The 25,351-nt window shown below is 52.5% G+C and overlaps 1 protein-coding gene across 4 annotated transcripts in view; it reads left to right on the top strand.

The window, feature by feature from the left end:
• Nucleotides 1-25,351, top strand: part of adad1 (adenosine deaminase domain containing 1 (testis-specific)) — a 241,000-nt gene that overhangs the window by 159,806 nt on the left and 55,843 nt on the right. For all 4 annotated transcript variants that reach the window (XM_072495706.1, XM_072495707.1, XM_072495704.1 and 1 more), the window contains 2 exons: nucleotides 6,078-6,245; nucleotides 25,096-25,328. In XM_072495706.1, the coding sequence (XP_072351807.1) occupies nucleotides 6,078-6,245; nucleotides 25,096-25,328 (401 nt within the window). The remainder of the gene's footprint in view (nucleotides 1-6,077; nucleotides 6,246-25,095; nucleotides 25,329-25,351) is intronic.

Below are 25,351 nucleotides of genomic sequence, written 5' to 3'. Positions count from 1 at the left end.
GGTCGAACCAGTGCTCTGCCTTTGCCCTAACCCTCGGGAGACAGCCACCAAAGTCTTTAGCCAGTGGGCTGTCCTTTCATCCAGATTTTGTCTATTCAGAGGGGTCCCACACGCGTCCTCATATACTGCCCATAACCTGTCCGCAAACATTTCTGGGGACTCACCGACCTGCTGTCTGGTTTCCCCTACCCTCGTGAAGGGACTACCCTGATTCAGACCCATGGCATCCAGGACCGCTGCCTGGGCCGCTGCCTATGTGGCAGGTTTCCCCCCCTCCCTGGAGGTCACTGCCCTACATAGGTAAGAATCTAGGGTCATCAGGAGCAGCTTCACCCGCTCCCCCTTGTCGCAGTCATTTATCTCGGCTGCCTGTTGCACCTCCATAAAATGACGTGACGGGTCTCCTTTCTGGGTCAACTTGGGATGTGGGACACCATTCCCCTAAGTGCCTGTACCCCGTGGGGAACAATAATATCACTCTCTACCGGCCCCCTGGCGTTCCCACCCACTGGGGGACCGTACTTCCTCTGCCTTACCGGGCACATCTGCCCCTCCGCCTCCACGGCGTCCGGCTCTCCTGCCCCGTTGGGTAGCCCCCCTGTTCCCGGGCTAACTACCCATATAGGAGACGCCGCTATCTGGGGATACAATCCTGACCCTCCTTGGGCCCGTCCCTCCCCGGACGTCCCGACCCCTACCTGCCGATCCGGCCCCATTTCCGGCATCTCAGGCAGCGGCTGGCCCCATCCCGTGGGGACCCACATACGAAACCAGGCGGGCACGCTGCCATCTGGGGGTACCCTGCTGGCCACCCTTGGACTTGCCCCTGAATGGGCAGTCCGATCCCCCCCTGCCGACCCGGACACAATCCCGGCGCCTCAGGAGGCGGTCTATTCCCCTTGGCCTTTGGGGAATCATCCGCTGCGAGGAGCACCTTGCCCCTAGGGAACCCCCCTGGACCTACTAGGTGTACCTGTCCCCTGACCTTGGACAAGGTCTCCTCCAACCCCGTTATCCGTGCCTGGCACGGCCCGTGATCACAGTCCCCTACCTCCTCGCGAGCCACCCGGTTCACTGCTTCGATGTCCCGGACTTCCCCTCCAGCTTCCTATACTGCTGGGCGCCTTGGGCCAAAAGCACCCGGGCCTCCTTCTCCCTCTCCTTTGCCTCAACTGCCTGGCACTGGAGAAACTCCTTCTCGTACCGGTGAGACCGGTCCTGGCGAGGAGACCCAGGGCTTATGAGCCGCCAAGGGCGATAGTGGCGAGGTTCCATCGCTTTGCGGACAAAGAAAGTGTCCTGAGATGGGCCAAGAAGGTGCGGAGCAGTAGATGGGAGAATGCGATGATCCGAGTCTACCAGGACTGGAGTGCGGAGGTGGCAAAGATGAGAGCTGGGTTCAACCGGGCCAAGGCGGTGCTGCACAAAAAACGAGTCAGGTTCGGAATGCTGCAGCCTGCGCGACTGTGGGTCACTTATCAGGACCGACACCACTATTTTGAAACGCCAGACGAGGCCTTTATCCAAACGGAAAAATTGGACTCGAACTGAGGGCCTGTGGTTGTGGGGGGGATGTTGACTGTATACGGGGTTGTAAATATGGATCAAGAATGTTTCATGGGTGGGATGATGGATGGGGATGTGGGAAGAGGTCTTGTTAAATTTTTTTTTTCCTGTTGACGAGATAGTGGGGAATGTGGGCGTCGGTGCTGGAGGGAGGTGAGACTCGGGGATGGGGGAACTGGGATAAGGCCGCAACAGGAGCTGCGCCACGGGGTGGTGCTGGCACAGGAAAGCGCAGGCTTTTTCCCGTGCTAGGGAGGGGGGGCGGTGGAGGAAGGTAAAGAGGAGGAGAGACTCCCACACGGAGAGATCAAAGGGAAGCCGGGGTCAGCAGAAGTCAGCTGACTCACGGAAGTAGTATGGGGGGAGCAAAAGAGCTAGATGCGGATCTAGCGGGGAGGGGGGAGGAGAGGGGGGGACAATAGGGTTGCTGCTGCACTGGCCGAGGGGGAACTGAAAATGGAAGAGGTGGTCGGGGCGGGGGTTCCCCGTCTGGGGGACCGGGAGGCGCGGGCATGGGACTGGCCTAAGCTAGGAGATGGCTAGTCGCGAGGGCGGGGGGGGGGGGCCCAATCCGGCTGATCACGTGGAATGTGGGAGGCCTAAACGGGCCGGTTAAGAGGGCCCGAGTGTTCGCGCACCTAAAGGGACTGAAGGCAGACGTGGTCATGCTTCAGGAGACACATCTGAAGGTGGCCGATCAGGTCAGGTTAAGGAAGGGATGGGTAGGACAGGTGTTCCATTCGGGGCTGGATGCGAAGAATAGAGGGGTGGCAATACCGGTGGGGAAGCGGGTGTCGTTTGAGGCCAAGAACAATGAAGCGGACAATGGAGGCCGATATGTGATGGTGAGCGGTAGGTTGCAGGGACCGGAGGTGGTATTGGTAAATGTATACGCCCCGAACTGAGACGATGCTGGATTCATGAAACGGATGTTGGGGCGTATTCCAGACTTGGAGGTAGGGAGCTTTATAATGGGTGGCGATTTCAACACGGTGTTGGACCTAGCATTAGATCGTTCCAGGTCTAGGACGGGGAAGAGGCCGGCGGCGGCCAAGGTGCTCAGGGGGTTTATGGTTCAGATGGGGGGAGTAGATCCGTGGAGATTTGCCAGGCCTTTGGCCAGAGAATTTTCTTTTTTCTCCCATGTACATAAGGCCTACTCCCGGATAGATTTTTTTGTTTTGAACAAAGAACAAAGAAATGTACAGCACAGGAACAGGCCCTTCGGCCCTCCAAGCCCGTGCCGACCATGCTGCCCGACTAAACTACAATCTTCTACACTTCCTGGGTCCGTATCCCTCTATTCCCATCCTATTCATGTATTTGTCAAGATGCCCCTTAAATGTCACGATCGTCCCTGCTTCCACCACCACCTCCGGCAGCGAGTTCCAGGCACCCACTACCCTCTGTGTAAAAAAAAAAAAAAACATGCCTCGTACATCTCTAAACCTTGCCCCTCGCACCTTAAACCTATGCCCCCTAGTAATTGACCCCTCTACCCCGGGAAAAAGCCTCTGACTATCCACTCTGTCTATGCCCCTCATAATTGTGTAGACCTCTATCAGGTCACCCCTCAACCTCCTTCGTTCCAGTGAGAACAAACCGAGTTTATTCAACCGCTCCTCATAGCTAATGTCCTCCATACCAGGCAACATTCTGGTAAATCTCTTCTGCACACTCTCTAAAGCCTCCACATCCTTCTGGTAGTGTGGCGACCAGAATTGAACACTATACTCCAAGTGTGGCCTAACTAAGGTTCTATACAGCTGTAACATGACCTGCCAATTCTTATACTTAATGCCCCAGCCAATGAAGGCAAGCATGCCATATGCCTTCTTGACCACCTTCTCTACCTGTGTTGCCCCTTTCAGTGACCTGTGGACCTGTACTCCTAGATCTCTCTGACTTTCAATACTCTTGAGGGTTCTACCATTCACTGTATATTCCCTACCTGCATTAGATCTTCCAAAATGCATAACCTCCCATTTGTCCGGATTAAACTCCATCTGCCATCTCTCCGCCCAAGTCACCAAACAATCTAAATCCTGCTGTAGCCTCTGACAGTCCTCATCGCTATCTGCAATTCCACCAACCTTTGTGTCGTCTGCAAACTTACTAATCAGACCAGTTATATTTTCCTCCAAATAATTTATATATACTACAAACAGCAAAGGTCCCAGCACTGATCCCCGTGGAACACCACTGGTCACAGCCCTCCAATTAGAAAAGCATCCTTCCATTGCTACTCTCTGCCTTCTATGACCTAGCCAGTTCTGTATCCACCTTGCCAGCTCATCCCTGATCCCGTGTGTCTTCACCTTTTGTACTAGTCTACCATGAGGGACCTTGTCAAAGGCCTTACTGAAGTCCATATAGACAACATCCACTGCCCTACCTGCATCAATCATCTTTGTGACCTCCTCGAAAAACTCTATCAAGTTAGTGAGACACGACCTCCCCTTCACAAAACCATGCTGCCTCTCACTAATACGTCCATTTGCTTCCAAATGGGAGTAGATCCTGTCTCGAAGAATTCTCTCCAGTAATTTCCCTACCACTGAAGTAAGGCTCACCGGCCTGTAGTTCCCTGGATTATCCTTGCTACCCTTCTTAAACAGAGGAACAACATTGGCTATTCTCCAGTCCTCCGGGACATCACCTGAAGACAGTGAGGATCCAAAGATTTCTGTCAAGGCCTCAGCAATTTCCTCTCCAGCCTCCTTCAGTATTCTGGGGTAGATCCCATCAGGCCCTGGGGACTTATCTACCGTAATATTTTTTAAGACACCCAACACCTCGTCTTTTTGGATCTCAATGTGACCCAGGCTATCTACACACCCTTCTCCAGACTCAACATCAACCAATTCCTTCTCTTTGGTGAATACTGATGCAAAGTATTCATTTAGTACCTCACCCATTTCCTCTGGCTCCACACATAGATTCCCTTGCCTATCCTTCAGTGGGCCAACCCTTTCCCTGGCTACCCTCTTGCTTTTTATGTACGTGTAAAAAGCCATGGGATTTTCTTTAACCCTATTTGCCAATGACTTTTCGTGACCCCTTCTAGCCCTCCTGACTCCTTGCTTAAGTTCCTTCCTACTTTCCTTATATTCCACGCAGGCTTCGTCTGTTCCCAGTCTTTTAGCCCTGAAAAATGCCTCCTTTCTCTTTTTGACGAGGCCTACAAAATCTCTCGTTATCCAAGGTTCCCGAAAATTGCCGTATTTATCCTTCTTCCTCACAGGAACATGCCGGTCCTGAATTCCTTTCAACTGACACTTGAAAACCTCCCACATGTCAGATGTTGATTTGCCCTCAAACATCCGCCCCCAATCTAGGTTCTTCAGTTCCCGCCTAATATTGTTATAATTAGCCTTCCCCCAATTTAGCACATTCATCCTAGGACCACACTTATCCTTGTCCACCAGCACTTTAAAACTTACTGAATTGTGGTCACTGTTACCGAAATGCTCCCCTACTGAAACGTCTACCACCTGGCCGGGCTCATTCCCCAATACCAGGTCCAGTACCACCCCTTCCCTAGTTGGACTGTCTACATATTGTTTTAAGAAGCCCTCCTGAATGCTCCTTACAAACTCCGCCCCGTCTAAATCCCTGACACTAAGTGAGTCCCAGTCAATATTGGGGAAGTTGAAGTCTCCCATCACCATAACCCTGTTGTTTTTACTCTTTTCCAAAATCTGTCTACCCATCTGCTCCTCTATCTCCTGCTGGCTGTTGGGAGGCCTGTAGTAAACTCCCAACATTGTGACTGCACCCTTCTTATTCCTGATCTCTACCCGTATAGCCTCACGGCCCTCCTACACCAGCTGTTTAGCCACATGTTTGGCTGCTCTATCTTCCTATTTCTAGCCTCACTGGCACGTGGCTCAGGGAGTAATCCCGAGATTACAACCCTCGAGGTCCTGTCTTTTAACTTTCTGCCTAGCTCCCTGAACTCCTGCTGCAGGACCACATGCCCCTTCCTGCCTATGTCGTTAGTACCATAATGTACAACATCCTCTGCCTATTTGCCCTCCCCCTTCAGGATGCCCGCTACCTGTTCTGAGACATCCTGGACCCTGGCACCAGGGAGGCAACATACAATCCTGGAGTCTCTTTCATGTCCACAGAAGCGCCGATCTGTGCCCCTGACTATAGAGTCCCCCATGACTACTGCTCTTGTGCGCTTTGACCCTCCCTGCTGAACATCAGAGCCAGCCATGGTGCCATTGCTCTGGCTGCTGCTGTTTTCCCCTGATAAGTTATCCCCCTGACAGTATCCAAAAGGGTATACCTGTTCGAGAGGGGGACAACCACAGGGGATTCCTGCACTGACTGCCTCCTCCTTCTGGTGGTCACCCATTTCTCATGACTCATTCATTTTAACATGTTTTCTTATTTAGAGCAAAGTACAGACAGATTTTATGACATTGGAGTTTATGTAACATCAGTGAAAGATAATGTAAATTAGAGAGCAAGTATTTCATGTGCACCCCTGTACTTTCTAGGTATCTTTATAGACATCTTCTTATGTTTTACAACAAAAATCCTGATGTGGTGAGCCAGTCTATTTTTTGCATCGAATCTGGAAGAAAAGTTCTTACTGTTAAAGATCGTACTAACTTTCACCTTTATCTGAATCAACTACCAAAAGGAGCTGCACAGATTAAACAATTGTAAGTCAGCAGTAGAAGGATGTTTTGAAATAGTCTAATCCTTAGATGGTGTAAATTTGTGTCTGTAAAATATTTCACATTTTGCAGGAATGCACTCTTTGTTGAAGTTGCTGTCCTAAACATTGACTTGTTTGAGGGTCATTTTCATTAAAAGACACCTTGTTACTTACTTTTAACCGTAATGTAGCTCATGAATATTGTTGCATTCGGTGTTTAATGTCTAGCAAGGAAGCCACAGAACAGCTTGTGACTTGTCCAAACCAGGATCTTATTATCTGATAGAAAGCAAGTTATCATCTTAGAAAAAAATCATTGAATTTACAGTACAGAAGGAGGCCATTCGGCCCATCGAGTCTACACCGGCCCTTGAAAAGAGCACCCTACCCAAGCCCCCATCGCCACCCCATCCCACCTTTAAGGGAAACCCACCTTTAAGGTCAATTTAGCATGGCCAATCCACCTAACCTGCACATCTTTGGACTTTGGGACGAAACTGGAGCACCCGGAGGAAACCCACGCAGACACTGGGAGACCATGCAGACTCAGCACAGACAGTGACCCAAGCCGGGAATCGAACCTGGGATCCTGGAGCTGTGAAGCAACTGTGCTAACCACAGTGCTACCATATCATGGAATTTCTTAATACTCCCCTGGAAATTTCTTTACGCATGACTGCCCTCATGTAAATCTTACAACCATCTGAGGATCACTGGATCTGCCCTCACTTATATGTGAGTGCCTTGTCTCCAAACTGCATGGTGGATCTGTACTGTTACCTCCTGATTGGAGGTTGCACCGCCAACTAGCTACAATATTGTTTACAGGCATATCACCACATCCCCTTTCCTCAGGAAACATTAATGTTTGTTTACAAACATGATCACTATTTTTAACTATACATTTGTGATATGTTTAAACAATGTGAACAGGCTTAACTAGGGTGCCAATAAACATGATATCTGGTCAGTGGCCGTCCCTTTTGCACAGATCATTGTGCCTCCCTCACAGGATCACCCCTGTGATCACTTGGGCTATTGCTAGCCTTTTCGAAGACTGGTTTACATGCCGGCCTCTTGCTTCGTATCCGCTTCACTCTGTGCCTTTGGAAGGCATGCATCCGTGATTGCCACGCATGCATCATCATCTTCTTTCTTTTTCATTTCTTGCCACGATACTGCTTGCTGCTTCTCTGTGTTTTCTCTGTCTCTGGCTTGTCAGTCATGACCTCACCTTTTTTACTTTTGTCAGTGTTGTTTTGACAATTGGTTTGCAAATTCTTTTGTGTTTATGTTGAGGCTTGGCGGCTTCTGTTGCGGTGCTGGTCTGCACCCTGTGGTCGGAGGTCTGCAGATTCTCAAGTAGATCCTGAGGCACTGACGCGTCATCACTGGGTTGTCTGACCCCGTCCACTTCTGCGGCCTTAACTGGATGTTGGAGCGCCGCGCTTTAAAAAAAATAATTATCTTTATTGTCACAAGTAGGCTTACATTAATACTACAATGAAGTTATTGTGAAAAGCCCCTGGTTGCCACATTCCGGCGCCTGTTCGGGTACACGGGGAGAATTTAGAATGTCCAAATTACCTAGCAGTACATCATTCGGGACTTGTGGGAGGAAACCGGAGCACCCGAAAGAAACCCACACACACACGTGGAGAATGTGCAGACTGCACAGTGACCCAAGCCGGGAATCAAAGCTGGGACTTGAGCTGTGAAGCAACAGTGCTACCCATTGTGCTACCGCGCTGCCCCTTTCTGGTACCTGGGTGGAGGTTTGATCTACGACAACAGGTTCTGCCCTTGGCTCACTGGAGCAATGCTCACTGGCTTCTCATCACTGGAAATAATGATACTGACATTCTGGTCATGATTTCTCTAAGATTGGCACGATGTCGTCTGTTTCTAGCTTGTTCGGTATCTCTAAGGTATCAGCAACTGCGATCTCAGTTTTTATTTTGGAGTGCACCTTCTCAGTGTCCAGCGCATTCTGGGCGTCCCCCGTGACCATCTTGTCATTCCTTCCAAACCACCAAAGTAGTGCTTCTTGGGCCTTTTCATTAAGCCCGTCCTTGCTCCTACGAAAGAGATCTACGAGCTGTTCATACAGGTCTTCATCTGTTACACCTTCCCTGCCCTTACCTTTCCGCATCATCTTCAAAGTCATATATATCTTTGCAGTACTCATCGTCGGATTCAGCATCATCTGCAATCATCTCTCCTGTAATGTAGAACAGTGTTCTTCAAACTTTTTTTCCGGGGACCCATTTTTACCAACACCCACGCCGGCCGACCTGAGCGACCCACCATTTTCTCTTACCTTGTTTGCTGCTGATAAAAATGGAGGAAATGGTTTTGAGTCCCTTTAGCCCTCGTACACGCTCCTCCAAAGGAACCTGTTGGATGAAGGTGAAGCCTTCCGGTGTCGGAAAGTATGGAGTCTCCACCTGTCCAAAGTTCTGCATTTTTTCCCGTAAAATTTTATTTGATAAACCCTCCCCGAACTTGTAAAAAAAAAAGAATAAAATAAATGAAAAAAATAAAAATTAAATGAATAAAATAAATGAATTTAAAAAAAACCCCAAACTTGTCAAACAAAAAGCTGCGACCGTTTAAAAAAAAATAGAGGCCGAATTTTATTCACATGTTCGTGGCCATTTTAAAGGCCGCTTGCAGCCGGCGTTATTAAACGGGGATTTGCGCGATCGGGAGCACCACGAAGGATGGCTCCACGACCCTCTCGCCACCCGCCCGCGGGTTGCGCCCCCGAGTTTGAAGAACACTGATGTGGAACATTGCACACTGAATTGTGTGTTCACGCAGGAGGCCACCAAGTTCAAAGTCAACATTGAGTTTGGCTGCCGATCTTTTGCTTAATATTCCACTCTATGAACTTCAGGAGGACTGAGGAAATTAAAGAATGATTCATTTGGTAAAGTTTTCGTAACTTCTGTGACCTTTGTGCTTCGGTTTAGTTTTCATTGTTTTCAAAGTGTCATTTTTGCCCTCCTTCCAGTCGATCTTGCAGCCTGTGCACCTCATGATTTCAGATTCATTAAAGAATGAAGAGTGAAGTTTGTCAGGCCGCAAATCCATCTGGTATACTTTTGTGATCACCTCGTATGTGAAATACTCATTGGGCTCGAACTTAAACTCCAGAGTGAAGCTCCTTGGCTTCTTATGCTCTGAACATTTAATATTCACATCTTGTAGATGCTTTAACACGGGCCCGTCATGCTCCTGTATCATGCCACTGAGCACATGCACACCTTGAAGACTTAACCAGAATTGCGGAACGTTCGCTGGCTCTTCCGTCTCTTTGTCTGATTTGTCGTCCTCCGCCTGCATTTCTTCTGAATCCTCATCAAATGTGCACACTATGATATCTTGTAGGGACCTGTGGTATTCAGCTGGCCACCCGTCTTCCAGAACACAGTCGCTCAACTAATTCAGGGCCTCACCCGCATCTGCTCCTCGGAAGGACTCACATTTTGTGTTCACAATGGAGAACGGCACAATATGCCTTTTATTATGCGCACAAGCTTCTAGGCCACATTCCCTCACTGTCTCAAACGCATTTCCACTGTAGTCGACCAGCGTCCTTGGCCGGGTTACAACTTTCGTCGTCACGCGCAAACCGTGCAGATCACCTAAACTGAGGAGGTGTGCCTTCATTCCCATGTCAAGTTTTCACTCCACCATGGTAACGTTTAACATCACTGGAATGGTCCTTTCTGCTTTTGATATCAGCTGGGCTGTAAGGTCTTTCCAATTGTTCGGCAAAAACGTCAGTCTCGTCCATTGTCGGACTCACCGTGCGTTTGGTCGAGATTGAATCCACAAAGAATAATTCTTCAAAGATCATCTCATTAACTGCATTCATCAATGATGTCTGGTTGACTGATCTACTCTGGTCCCCTGTAGGCTGCACAGAACACTTTCACAAAATGACCAACATGGCCATGTTCAAAACAAACTCAAAAGGCCGGAGATTGCTGTGGGCCATGTTGATTGCCACACTTCTGACACATGATAGGGCAGCTCCTGTCGGCCACTTAAAATGGCCGCCTGCACTGAGATCACATTTCTTCATGACGTGCATCGCAGCACTAATGCGCTGGTGTCTTCCTCTGTGTTGCCGCCTGTGGTGGTTTGTATTAGGGGTAGTAGGGTACCTGTGAAGCCGAGAGGCTATTGACTGACAGGTCCCGGGTCCTGGTTGGATCTGCCGCCTGCTGGCTCTGCCCAGAAGGCGGAGTATAAGAGCTTGAGTTCTCCCAGCAGCCACATTCTGTAACTGAGCTGCTGGGGACCAAGTCTTGCTTAATAAAGCCTCGATTGACTTCATCACTTCTCGACTTGAGTGAGTAATTGTTGCGCTACAATTTAAAAGACTATGGAGCTCCGGATCGCCGCGGAGTGTCTGCGAATCAGCCCCCAGCCAGCAAAGTCGGTGGCTGTGTTTAAACACTGGCTAGCATGCTTCGAAGGTTACCTTCGAACGGCCCCCAGCCGGACCACAGAAGATCAGAAAATGCAGGTCCTGCATTCCAGGGTGAGCTTGGAGATCTACACGCTTATCAAAGACGCGGAGGATTTCCCGACGGCGCTCGCCATGCTGAAAGGAGTCTACATTCGGCCCATAAACCAAGTCTACGCACGCCACCAACTCGCGACGAGACGGCAAATCCCCGGAGAATCGCTCGACGAGTTCTACAGCACGCTGTTGATTTTGGGAAGGAACTGCAACTGCCCGTCGGTGAGCGCAAACGAGCACACGGAGCTCCTAATCAGGGATGCTTTTGTGGCAGGTATGACTTCTTAAATTCGCCAAAGACTGTTAGAGAGAGACTCGTTAGGACTCAGAGGCACGGGCCCTTGCGGCCTCCCTCGACGTGGCCTCACAACATGCCCGCGCCTACGGCCCCGACCGCGCGGCAGCCCCTTGGGCTCCGTGGACCCCCGTTGCGACCGACTCCCGGCATCCCCCAGCCCCCTGCAAGCCTGCGCGGCTAGAGCACCAGACCATCCCGGTGGGCCCCGCTGCTATTTTTGCGGGCAGGCGAAACGCCCCCGGCAGCGCTGCCAGGCCCGCTCAGTTATTTGTAAAAGCTGTGGCAAAAAGGGGCATTAGGCAGCGGTGTGCCAATCCCGGGGGGTCACCGCAATCTCCGGGGGAGAACGGGGACAGCAGACTCAACCCCCCCAGCGATCCATGTGCGGCCCGCGGGCGCAGCCATTTTGGGTCCCGGACACCACGCGGGGAGGATGGGCGCCGCCATCTTGTGACCCCCCGGCCACGTGCGATCCATGGGGGCAGCCATTTTGTCCACCCCTGACCGCGTGCGATCCATGGACGCCGCCATCTTGGCTGATAGCCAAGGACCCCAGCATAGACGGCTCCACGGGGTCAGACGAAAACGCTACGATGCAGCAACCAAGACTGGCTTCGGTGACCCTGGACAAATCGCGGCCCCGGACGCTCCAAACGGCAACGACAACGGTGCTGGTCAACGGGTACGAGACACCATGCCTAATTGACTGTGGGAGCACGGAAAGTTTTATCCACCCGGGTACGGTAAGACGCTGTTTTCTTTCTATTCGTCCGAGCACCCAAAAGATTTTCCTGGCAGCGGGATCCCATTCCGTAGAGATCAAAGGGGTCTGCATTGCGAACCTAACGGTGCAAGGGAGGGAGTTTAAGAATTATAGGCTTCATGTCCTTCCCCAACTCTGCGCTCCCACTCTCGGGGTTAAATTTCCAGTGTAACCTCCAGAGTCTAACGTTCCAATTCGGCGGCCCAATACCCCCACTCACTATCTGCAGCCTCGCAACCCTCAAGGTTGAACCGCCTTCCTTGTTTGCGAACCTCACCCCGGATTGCAAACCCGTCGCCACTAGGAGCAGACGATACAGTGCCCAGGATCGGACGTTTATCCGGTATGAAGTCCAGCGGCTGCTGAAGGAAGGCATAATCCAGGCCAGCAATAGTCCCTGGAGAGCCCAGGTGGTAGTTGTGAAGACCGGGGAGAAGCAGAGGATGGTCGTAGACTATAGTCAGACCATCAATAGGTACACGCAGCTCGATGCGTACCCTCTCCCCCGCATATCCGACATGGTCAATCGGATTGCACAGTACAAGGTCTTTTCCACCGTGGACCTCAAGTCCGCATACCACCAGCTCCCCATCCGCCCGAGTGACCGCAAGTACACGGCCTTCAAGGCAGACGGGCGGCTCTACCACTTTTTAAGGGTCCCATTCGGCATCACGAACGGAGTCTCGGTCTTCCAACGGGAGATGGACCGAATGGTTGACCAGCACGGGTTGCGGGCCACGTTCCATACCTCGACAATGTAACCGTCTGCGGCCATGACCAGCAGGACCACGACGCCAACCTCCGCAAATTCCTCCAGACCGCTAATGCCCTGAACCTCACCTATAACGAGGAAAAATGCGTGCGGTCTACTTGCCCGGCTGTGCATTATCGAACATAAATCAAGAATGAGAAGATCTTGAGGTGGAGGATTGAGCTCTCCACCTATAACTATGAGATCTTGTCCCGGAAAGCTGAACGAGCCGTCCGATGCCCTATCCCACGGCACATGTGCCAACGCACAAGACCGCCTCCAAGCCCTCCACGAGGACCTCTGCCACCCGGGGTCACTCGATTCTACCATTTTGTGAAGTCCCGCAACCTCCTCAACTCTGTTGAGGAGGTCCGTACAGCCACCAGGAACTGCCAAATCTGCGCCGCACTTTTTCAGGCCAGATAGAGCGCACCTGATAAAGGCTTCCCGTCCCTTTAAACGCCTCAGTTTGGATTTCAAAGGCCCTCTCCCCTCCACTGACTGCAAAGCATACTTCCTGAACGTGGTGGACGCGTAATCCCGTTTCCCCTTCGCCATCCCCTGCCCCGACATGACAGCGGCCACAGTCATTAAAGCCCTTGGCACCATCTTTACACTGTTCGGTTTCCCCGCATACATCCATAGCGACAGGGGGTCCTCCTTCATGAGCGATGAACTGCGTCAGTTCCTGCTCAGCAAGGGCATTGCCTCGAGCAGGACGACCAGTTACAACCCCCGGGGGAACGGTCAGGTAGAGAGGGAGAACGGTACGGTCTAGAAGACCGTCCTACTGGCCCTACGGTCCAGAAATCTCCCAGTTTCCCGGTGGCAGGAAGTCCTCCCGGATCCCTCCACTCCATCTGGTCGCTGCTGTGTACCACCACTAACCAAACGCCTCACGAGCGCCTCCTTGTCTTCCCTCGGAAGTCCTCCTCCCGAACGTCGCTGCCGACCTGGCTGGCAGCCCCAGGACCCATCTTGCTCCGAAAGCATGTGCGGGCGCACAAATCGGACCCGTTGGTCGAGAGGGTTCACCTTCTCCACGCAAACCCTCAGTACGCCTACGTGGCGTACCCCGACGGCCGACAGGACACAGTCTCCCTGCGGGACCTGGCGCCTGCCGGAAACACACACACGCTCCCAACACCAGTCACCCTCTCCCTGCCACCGGCGCACCCCACAACCGCTCCCTTCCCGGGTGGATCGGTCCTCCTCCGTTGCCCCCCTGGAGTAAAGAAACCGGGACGAACAGCGCAACGCTCCCAGAGACGACAGTGCCCGAGCCAGCACCTGCACCACCACCGGGGCTGAGGCGATTGACCAGGACAACCAGGGCACCCGCTCAACTCGTGGAATCCGCGTGACACAAAAAAAAACTTGTAAATAATTCTGACAAAGCCTGTACATAGTTAACTGTTGGGCTAAATGCATAGCCACTGTACGAAATTTGTTCCAGGACCAGCCTTGTAAACCCCTACCACCATGCGAACCACCACCCCGCCGGGTTCTTTTTTAACAAGGGGTGAATGTGGTGGTATGTATTAGAGGTAGTACGGTACCTGTGAAGCCAAGAGGCTTTTGGCTGACAGGTCCCGGGTCCTGGTTGGATCTGCCGCCTGCTGGCTCCGCCCAGAAGGCGGAGAATAAGTGCTCGAGTTCTCCCAGCAGCCGCATTCTGTAACTGAGCTGCTGGGGAACAAGTCTTGCTTAATAAAGCCTCGATTGACTTCTTCACTCTCGACTTGAGTGAGTAATTGTTGCGCTACACCGCCAAAATGTTTCAAGTAGAGTGCTCTGTTTTGTTGTGCAGCCACCTCACTCGCAAGTCACATCTTAATATGGCTTTTTGATTGGAGCCCTTTTTTCTGGGTACACTAAATATGTCACATTCACATGCTTCATTATTTTCCATAGAGCAATACCGACCAAAGTATTCCACTGCTTCATTGTAGCTCTTGTTCTGCTTTTCGCTGCCCAGGCAGAAGGTATATAGTTCTGCTTGAGGACCTGCTGCCGTGAGCAGCAACGCAAAAAGCCTGTCATCAGGCTGTGCCTGTAGGCCAAGGGCTGCAATATAGAATCCGAATTGCTGCTTAAAAGCATGCCAATTCTTTTCTACGTTACCCATGAACTGGAGTCGGTGGGGTCCCTTTATACCATCCATCTCTAACTCCATCCTTCTATTGCGCCAAGTCGGCAATCGTACCGAGTCGCCAATGGTCACAGTTTACTGGGTTGGTTCATCCACCGAATTGTAACTTTGTCACTGCCGTCGTTACCTTCAAATCTTCAGCACTCTGGTACGATGTTATGTTCGGTGTTCGATGTCAAGCAAGGAATCCACAGAACAGCTTGTGACTTGTCCAAACCAGGATCTTTATTAATACACGTGGTAAGGTAACAATCTGATTCAGAGCAAGTTAGCATGGAGTTTCTTTATACTCCCCTGAAACTACCCATATGATGATTGTCCTCATGTACATCTTATAGCCATCTGAGGATCACCAGACCTGCCCTCACTTATAAATGAGGGTTTTGTCACATGACCACTGTCTCCAGACCGCATGGTGGATCTGTACCATCACCTGCTGGTTGGAAATCGCACCACCAACCATCTACAATATTGTTTACAGGCAGATCACCACAAATATAAGTTACAAAGAAAGTTCTGTATAATCTGAATATTTTTCATTCTCTGTACTTAATTTTCTGACGTTGAGTTTCTGATGATTTCATAATGTCAAGTTTGCAAAGCTGATTAGCAAATTACAAACTCCATTCAGTACACAAACCATCTCTATACAAGTTAAAGTTGCTATTTATGTTTGATATGTTCCTGATCACTAGTCTGTTGTGCATCCAGGTGACCACAATAAGATTTCCATTATTAAGTGAGCAGTTATTGGTGTCACAAGAACGTCAATATGTCTATGGCCGTATGCTTCTACTCCTAGATCGAGCTACATAAACTTAAAAGTTCACCACTGTTTTCCATTGACTGATGCTTATAGTAATCAATTGATTATACTTAGTTTGCTAATCGTATACCAACTTTCCTTCACAATTCCTGTTAATGAATAACACTAAATGTTGCTTATAATTACACTATACACCGTTCAACAGTAGGTGCCACTCTACCGTGCATCATTGGGCTCAGCTAGCTGGTTTGTTTGTTAGTGTGGTAGCCAGCGAGAACTGCCACGAGCTGCCCAATGCTCGACCCGATGAGGCGCGTCACCGATATCAAACTTCAATTGGTCCACTTAATGAGGCTCCACGTTGCCCCTGTGAAATACCAGCACTTCCTTCCACGATGTGCCCCCCCCACCCCCGGTAATTAACTGCCTGCCCAGCAAATGGTGATGCGAGCGCCGATTAGTACCCCTTTAAAAAAATGTGAAGCTGGCAGAAGGGCTGGGGATCCGAGGAGGTCATCTTCACTCCCGGGCAATGAGCCTGGGATTTCTGCCTCAGTGCTTGGAGGGGGCGGGGCGGGTGGGGAAGCTCCTGGGGGACCGGTCTTGGTTAAGGTGGCCCGTCTGTGGTTGAAGGGGGGGGGGCGGGATAGAAAGATGGGTATCTCAGCGCCACAGGTCCACCATGCCACACCCTGATCGTGTGTTCCCGTTCCGGGGGAGACCCCAGCCCCTGTCTGTCTGTCCCAATGATGTGCCATCAATGAACACAAGATGAGTAGTGAACGTAACTGAGGCTTTAATAAACTAAACAGAAAGCCTCCTGGCCCCTGATCCCGAACTGGGGCAGAGGCGGAGACCAGCCACCTTTATACTGAGCCCAAGGGGAGGTGGAGCCATCAGGCAGTGGTTTACCACATTACATATACCGTGGCAGTTTACCACAATACACATATTACATACTACAGCGGTTTACCACATTCACCCCCTGTTTTTAAAAAAAAAAAGAAGTCCAGCGCGGGTGAAGTGGACTTAAAGATCAAGTCTGTCGGGGGGCTTGACCTTCCGCCGTGATCGCCTCAGTTCCGGCTGTGGTGTGGGCACCGATGTCGAGACCTGCGCATCCGGGAGCGTGTTGTCCTCTTCTTCACCCAGTGGTTGATTCAGTGGAGGGGGGTCGGTGTGCGGGTGGAGGGGGGGGGGGGGGGGGGGGGCGGTGTGCGGGTGGGGATGGTGGTGATGGTCGCCGGTGGGCCAGCAGATGCCAGATCTTGAAGTAGCTGGGTAGTGCTGAAGGGAGACGGTGTAGAATCGGGGGTGGTGGTGATGGTCGCTGGGGAACCTGCAGGTGCCAAATCCCGGAGGGAGACTGTGTCCTGTCGCCCGTCATGATGTGCCACATAGACATATTGTGGATTGGCATGGAGGAGCAGGACCTTCTCAACGAGGGGATCTGATTCATGACTCCTCACATGCTTCCGGAGGAGGACGGGCCGTGGGACTGTCAGGCAAGGACGGGAGTGAGACCCCGGACGTTCGTCCGGGGTCTCGTATGTGGCAGTGCACAGGAGCGACTGGATGGAGTGGAGCGCATCGGGAAGGACCTTCCACTGGCGGGAGACTGGGAGACTTCTAGACCGTAGGGCCAAGAGGACGGCCTTCCAGACCGTCACGTTCTCCCTCTCCACGTGTCCGTTGCCCTGGGGGTTGTAGCTGGTCGTCCTGCTGGAGGCGTTGCCCTTGCTAAGCAGGAACTGATGCAACTCGTCGCTCATGAAGGAGGAACCGCGATCGCTATGGATGTAGGTGGAAACCCGAACAAGGTGAAGAGACTGTGCAGGACCTTGATGATGGTGGCAGAGGTTGTGTCAGGGCATGGGATGGCAAAGGGGAATCTTGAGTATTCGTCAACAATGTTGAGGAAGTACACGTTACGGTCGGTGGAGGGGAGGGGCCCTTTGAAGTCGATGCTGAGGCGCTCAAAGTGATGAGAGGCTTTACCAGGTGTGCTCTGTCTGGCCGATAGAAGTGCGGTTTGCACTCCGCGCAGACCTGGCAGTCCCTGGTCACGGTCCTGACCTCCTCGATGGAGTAGGCAGGTTGCGAGCCTTGACAAAATGAAAAAAATGAGTGACCCCCCTGGTGACAGAGGTCATTGTGGAAGGCCCGAAGTCGGTCTACTTGTGTGCTGGCACATGTACCGCGGGATAGGGCATGTGGGGGCTCATTGAGCTTCCCCGACCGGTACAAGATATCGTAGTTGTAGGTGTAGAGCTCGATCCTCCACCTCAGAATCTTGTCGTTCTTGATTTTGCCCCGCTCTGTATTGTTAAACATGAAGGCAATTGACCATTGGTCAGTGAGGAGAGTGAATCGCCTGCCGGCCAGGTAATGCCTCCAATGTCACACAGCTTCTACAATGGCTTGGGCTTCCTTTTCGACGGAGGAGTGTCGAATTTCGGAGGCATGGAGGGTATGGGAGAAGAAAGCCACGGGCCCGCCCCCCTGGTTGAGGTTGCGGCCAGAGCAAAGTCCGCGCATCGCTTTCCACCTGGAACGGAATGGACTAGTCCACAGCGTGCATCCCGACTTTGGCAATATCTGCCTTGATGCGGTTGAAGGCCAGGCGGGCCTCAGCCGTCAGGGGTAAAATGGTGGATTTAATAAGTGGACGGGCCTTGTCCGCATAGTTGGGGACCCACTGGGCATCTCTTCAGGGCCTTGGGGCAGTGGGGGAGGGGGAGTTCCAGGAGGGGGCGCATGCGGTCGGGGTCGGGCCCGAGGACTCCGCTTTCCACAATGTAGCCAAGGATGGCTAGGCGGGTTGTGCGGAAAGCGCATTTTTCCTTATTGTAGGTGAGGTTCAGAAGTTTAGCGGTGTGGAGGAAGTGCCGGAGGTTTTCGTCATGGTCCTGCTAGCCATGGCCACAGATGGTGACATTATCTAACTACGGGAACGTGGCCCGCAGTCCGTACTGATCAACCATTCGGTCCATTTCTCGTTGGAAGACCGAGACCTCATTGGTGACGCTGAAGGGAACCCTGAGGAAGTGGTAGAGGCGGCCATCTGCCTCGAAGGCAGTGTATTGGCGGTCCTCCGGGCGGATAGGGAGCTGGTGGTACGCGGACTTCAAGTCTACCGTGGAGAAGACTCGATACTGCGCAATCTGGTTGACCATGTCAGATATGCAGGGGAGGAGGTACGCATCGGCCTGCGTGTACCGGTTGGTGGTCTGACTGTAGTCGATGACCATCCGGTGCTTCTCCCCAATCTTGACGACCACCACTTGGGCTCCCCAGGGGCTGGTACTAGCCTCAATGATCCCCTCTCGTAGGAGTCGCTGGACCTCTGACCTGATAAAGGCTCTGTCCCGGGCACTGTATCGTCTGCTTCTAGTAGCGACGAGCTTACAGTCTGGGGTGAGGTTAGCGAAGAGCGGGGGTGGGGCAACCTTGAGGATCGCAAGGCTACAGACGGTGAGGGGGGGCAGGGGTCCACCAAACTTTAAAGTAAGGCTTTGGAGGTGGCACTGGAAGTCGAGCCCCAGTAAAAGGACAGCGCAGAGATGGGGAAGGACGTAGAGCTTAAAGTTAGTGTACTCTACGCCTTGTACAGTAAGGGTTGCGAGACAATACCCCCGGATTTCTACTGAATGTGATCTGGAAGCAGTGCCATACCGTATCTGGGTGTATGAAGCTGTCTGTGCTCCCGGAGTCGAAAAGGCAGGCCGTCTCGTGCCCATTGATCCGGACGGTCATCGAAGATTTTGCGAGGTGATGAGGCCGGGACTGGTCGAGCGTGATGGAGGCGAGCTTCGGAAGGTGATGGGAGGTGATGGTAGCGGCGGCCAGCGTACGACCGGGTGAGCAGGGTTCCCGGGAGTCTGCGGAGTGGTCCCAAGATGGCTGGCCCCCATGGGTGGTGGGTGGCATCTGAGATGGCGTCAAAGGTGGCTGGCCCCCATGGGTCACGCGTCGCGGACGAAATCGAAGATGGTGGCGCCCACGGGTTGCACATTGCGGGTGGCGCGGCAGCTGGGGGCGGCCCCGACAGGCAGCAGGGAGCGCTGCTGGGCCGAGGAGTTTTAGGGAGAGATCGGGCCTGGCAGGCTTTCGCAAAGTGGCCCTTCCTCCCACACCCGTTGCAAGTTGCGTTCCGTGCAGGGCAGCGTTGTCTGGGATGCTTACCCTGGCCGCAAAAGTAGCACTTTGGGCTTCCGGCGTTGGCGGGCTGCTGCGCGGCACAGGCTTGCGCCGCACTCGAGTCGGATGATGGCGGCGCCCACGAGGGTGCCGTGTGGTCGGAGGTGTAGGCCTCCATGTTCTGGAAGGCAACCTCCAGCGAGTTTGAGAGCTGCACTGTCTCTGGGAGGCCGAGTGTACCCCCTTCTAGCAATCGCTGGCGGATGTAATTCGATTTCATGCCTGCGACATAGGCGTACCTGATCAACAGCTCCGTGTGTTGGGTAGCCGATACCGCCTGGCAAGCACAGTTCCGGCCGAGTACCCGCAAGGCACGCAGGAACTCGGCTAGTGATTCCCCAGGGCGTTGTCACCTCGTGGCAAGAAGGTGCCTAGCATACACCTCGTTTACAGACTTTACATATTGTCCCTTCAGCAGCATTATTGCCTCCGTATACGAGGGGACATCCCTGATTGGAAGGAAAACTTGCAGGCTCACCCGTGCATTGAAGATCTGCTGCTTTTGGAGGCCGGCGAAGTCTTCGGTGAAAGATCCGAGGTACGCTTCGAAGCAGCTTAGCCAGTGCTCGAATGTTGCAGTGGTGTTGGCTGCCTGTGGATCCAGCTCCAGGCGATCAGGCTTGAGTGATGAATTAATCTTTGCAGTTTAGTTTATTAAATTGATATGCCATCAATGAACACAAGACGAGTAGTGAACGTAACTGAGGCTTTAATAAACTAAACAGAAAGCCTCCTGGCCCCTGATCCCGAACTGGGGCAGAGGCGGAGACCAGCTGCCTTTATACCGAGCCCGAGGGAAGGCGGAGCTATCATGCAGTGGTTTACCACATTACATATAATACCGTGGCGGTTTACCACAATACACATATTACATACAACAGTGGTTTACCACACCCAACAACTGCCGATAACTCCCACAGCCACCGTGCTGCTCTATGGTACTGTTATTAAACTAAAATACACACTAGTGCATTCCTGTGGGTAGGCGTGAAATGTAGCAAGTGGGAGTTATTGCCTAGTATCCCAATCAGACAGTGATGCCTGCGGGTGGCAACACCATGGACGCAGCGGCCAACAGCCGAACACCGGGGACATTTTGGCCACCAGAGGGTGAGGGTGTGCATCGGCGAGGTGACCAGAACCCGGTCCATGTAATGTAACATGCGGGCTTCTGGGGTACAGGGTGTGGGGTCCACAGAGCAGGGGCCCCCGCTGCGGCCGGGTTTGTGTGTGCTTGGTGTGCAGGCGTAGATGGTCTTTCGAACAGATGACGGACAGCTTGTGCCGCAGGAGGCTCCACCTCAACAAGGGGACTGTTCAACACCTGTGCTATGTCCTTTCGGACTTGGCACCACATGGAGGAGGATGATACCAACTCCGGTAGTCGTCAAGTTCACTGCAGCCCTAAACTTCTACACCTCAGGATTATTGCAGGGCTCAAGTGGGGACTTGTGGGGCATCTCACAAGCTGCAGCCCACAAGTGCATCCATCAAGTCATGGATGCCCTGTTTGCCTGAGCAGTGAATTGTATGAACTTTTACATGGAACAGGCCCAACAAGATGCCCGGGCAGGAGGACTCTCTGCCATCGCTGGGATACCCCAGGTCCAGGGGGTAGTGGATGGCACGTATGTCACCTTGCGCTCACCGGGCCATTCTGGAGTGCCCGACATCAACAGGAAGGGGTTACACTCCTTGAGTGACCAGCTCATGTGCGATCACCACATGAAGATCATGCATGTTTGTGCACATTTCCCCGGAATTGTGCATGACAGCTACATGCTGGGACAGTCGGACATCCCCGCCCTCTACACCCCATGATGGCTGGTTGGCTCTCGGGGGATACAGCGTACCAGCTTAGGACTTGGCTAATGACGCCAGTGTGGAGGCTGGTGACTGCTTACACCCGATACAACGAGGCTCATCCAGCCACCCGGGCTGTTATTGAGCGGTGCATTAGAATCAGACTACTCAAAATGCGGTTCAGAAGCCTCAACCACTCTGGTGGAGCACTGCAGTACATTCCCGGAGGGCCAACCGCTTTGTGGTGGTCTGCTGTGCCCCGCACAACTGGCACAGCAGTGGGGCGAGGTGGTGGAGGGGGGAGAAACCTGTAGCCGCTTCCAAGGAGGAAAACAAGGAGGCCGGTGGCCAGGAGGGGCGAGAGGACGAGGTCAGGGAAGTCTTACAGGACCACCCAAAGGATCGAGAACAGGCGGTAACGGCAAGGGTCCGACATGCCCGAAGGACCAGGGAGGCCCTCAATCTTGCCCGCTTCACAAAAGACGTAGCTTTGTCCGTCATCTCACCCCCCAAACCACATTTTTCCACCCTCCCCCCGTCTGTGTAACATCACTCTAGTCGATGGGCCTGTCGGCGCGCCATCGGGTCACTGTCGAGGGCAGGGGGGATGATAACCCGCTGAACGGTTGTGCTCCTCAATCTATGCCATAGTCCGACTCCTGTCTGTCTGTTGAGTGTACCCTCACCCCCATCGTTTGCACATGATGTGGGGGGGGCATCCAAGAACCCCATGCCTGGGCAGTTGGGGCAGGGGATTGGTGCTTGGCCCGCATTGGAGAAGGAAGTGCCAGAGGTGTCATATTTTCGAGTGCAACGTTTCTTACGCTGTATATATGTATCCCCAAATGCCTCAATCCCCCGATGGTGCTGCCCCATCTTCCCACCCCCAAACCCCCTCCATTCGCTGAGAACCCGTGCCCTCTCCGTGATCCTCGACCTGCTTAGCCTTCCGGGCTCGTCTGCGCCTAAGTGTGTCCCCAGGATGCACATCAGAGGTGGAGGCAGCCTGCTGTCTACCATGTCCCATGGCCTTCGATTCAGTGGCGGACATTCTCTGCGGATCCTGGGGCTGGAGGGCCCAAGCCCACATGCCCCTGACTGAGATGCGCCATTCTCAGGGGAGTGGGTCTCGAGGGAGCTGGTGGCCACCATTACCACTCCGTAGGGTTGCCCCGGGTTATCACGCAGTGACCCCTCCTCCCGGTTGGTGTCATAGGGTCCTGGGGTTCACCTTGGGATGGAGGGGCAGCTGGATGAAGTCCGGTTGCTCTTGCGTCATCTGGCTCTGCCAGCCCTGGTGGCTCCACCATGTCTGCAGCAGGGTGTTGGCACCCTCTGCCAAACTCCTCAGTGACTGGGTCATGCCCACATACGACTGGGACATGTTCCGCAGCGCCTTGGCTATGCCCACCTGAGACTGGGACATGTTCCGCAGTCCTTTGGCTATGCCCACCTGGGACTGGGACACCTCCCATAATGAGCAGGATGTCTTCTGGAGGACCTCGGCAATGCCAACCTGAGACTGGGACATGCTCCCCAGCGCCTCATCAAGGTCCACTTGGGACTTGGAGTCGTCCTCTAGTGAGTCGGAGATGCTGTCGAGGCGCTGAGCCATGGCTGTCACACCTTGTACACCTCCACTCATGCTGCCGATGTCATGCACCAGGCTCTCCACTGCGATCGACACACTAGCAGTGTTCGCCTTGGTGCCACGCATTTCCAGCTCTATCTCCTGCGCCTCTGGGACTCCTCTATTCGGCTATGGACTTGTTGGAGTGTCGCTGCCATCCCCCTCTGAATCTCATGGCTGCACCCTAGCATCTGCATCAGCTCCGGGTAAACCTGGTGGAGGCTCAGCATCTGACTGGGACTCAGCTGGGCCCTGGGATCCAGCAGACCTCCGATTGCTATCTGGCATGGGCGTCCCTGCCTCCACCTGTGTGGTATTTACCTGAATGTGCCCCAGAAGCTTGTCCACTACTGTCACCCAGCAAGGTGTCTGTCTGCTCTGCTGGAGGGTGGAATGACACCTGTGCCGCAAATACGGTGGTGTCTTCAGAGATGTTCCCATGGGGGGTGGGGGTGGAGAGAGAGGAGACCACCCCGGATGGGCTGGCACCATCAGATGCTGGAGAAAGAACATGTGGTCAATAGAAGGAATGGGTCATCCTGTTAGGCATAAACTACTCACATATGACGGGGCCGGTGGAACCACACCTCTGCGGCGACCCCAACCTCTACGTCGGTGACAGACTCCAGGGCCCGTTCCTGGTAGGGGTTGAGGGCTCTGATGTCCGGCACCCTGCCACTTGTTTGGGCCCTCTCCCATCTGCCAACTCCTCCTGTGGAGACACACATGGGGCACCGTGAGCTGCACGTGCCATTCATCGTGGGGAGGTTGAAGAAGGAGCATAGGAGCATATGGAGAGGAGATTGGGAGTTTGTTTGGGGGGGGCATGGGTGGCACTGCTGGACATGGGTGGGCCAGGGCATAGAATGGTGCTGGGCAGTGCCAGGCACATGCTCGGTGTTTGGGGGTGGTGGTGACAACCCAGACGTGCGGCCCGGTGAAGGGTGTTAACTTCCTTACGGCACTGGATTCCACTCCCAGTGACACTGGCTGCCCTTTGGCTGACCCTCTAAGACTCTCGGGAGTGGGGGGGGGGAGAAACAGGGCATCCCGTATGATTTTGACTACGTCCAACAGTTTGTCCAGGTCGGCATCCCCGAATTATGAGGCTGGTCTCCTCGGTGGCATGGCTGCGAGCTGTATGAGGTTGGCTGTGCAGGAGCAGTGCAAGTGCTGCTCTCCCTTGCTAGAAGGGGGATAATGAGCATGGTCCCGGCGAATCAGCCAGAGAGACAATAATTTGTGGAGTGAAGCCCGTAGGGCCTTGTTAAGTAGTTCAATTGACATTTTATAGCAGTAACAGCCTTGCCGGGCCGAGCATTAGAAAGCTAGCTACCACACTTCAAAACGTTTCCATTAAATCACACCCTTTTGTTATTTTTTGGTAAGATTCCACCCTATGTCGTGGCAATGATTTTGGATGAATGCATCATGTGAAATCTTGTTACAAAATAATATTTCAGTGAACTTTCTTACAAATAAAATTCCAGGCAATACATAAAATTGGCTTTATTTTTGCAAGTGAAATTTAACAGATTGCTGCAAATACATAGCAAAACTGTCAGCATGTGCAAAGAGAAAACAACAGATTAACATTTCAGGGATGGTTTCTGACTTCTAATGGCTGATTGGGACTCACCCAATATTGTACCTTAAAGACTCAGAAACATTAAATTAAGATGTTAATTAAGGCAGGCTTATATGGTTATCTGATTTTCCATTTAGTCACTTGCATGTATTCAAATCATTAAGTTCCGTTCTGTGTTTTTGAGTATTTGTTGTTTGTTCTGCTCTCGACCTCACTAAGGAATTTGCTCATTTTTTTAGTTTTGATGAAAGGTTAAAATCAAAATATTAACGTCCATTTGTTTTACACTTGCTAGCTGACGTTGTATTTTTCCACTGTTTGCATATTTTAAATTTGTACGGGAAATGTGTAACTTTCCTTACACAGGCACCTGGCTCCTCACTCTATATCTACCTTTCATACTAACAAAGAGATGGAACTTCATGTTATTTTGGATGGAAAGGTGTACGCAATTAGTCATTGCAGTCCTGAAGTAACCAGTACTAGAGTCTGCAGCATGTCTGCCAGTGATAAACTTACTCGTTGGGAAGTGCTTGGAGTTCAGGGAGCTCTACTTAGTCACTTCATTGAACCTATTTACATCAACAGCATTCTTATTGGTAAGTGTGATATTTCAACACCT

The sequence above is a fragment of the Scyliorhinus torazame genome, chromosome 3 (assembly GCF_047496885.1).
Source record: "Scyliorhinus torazame isolate Kashiwa2021f chromosome 3, sScyTor2.1, whole genome shotgun sequence".
Taxonomy (NCBI): Eukaryota; Metazoa; Chordata; class Chondrichthyes; order Carcharhiniformes; family Scyliorhinidae; genus Scyliorhinus; species Scyliorhinus torazame.
This window is presented reverse-complemented; position numbering and strand designations above follow the sequence as displayed.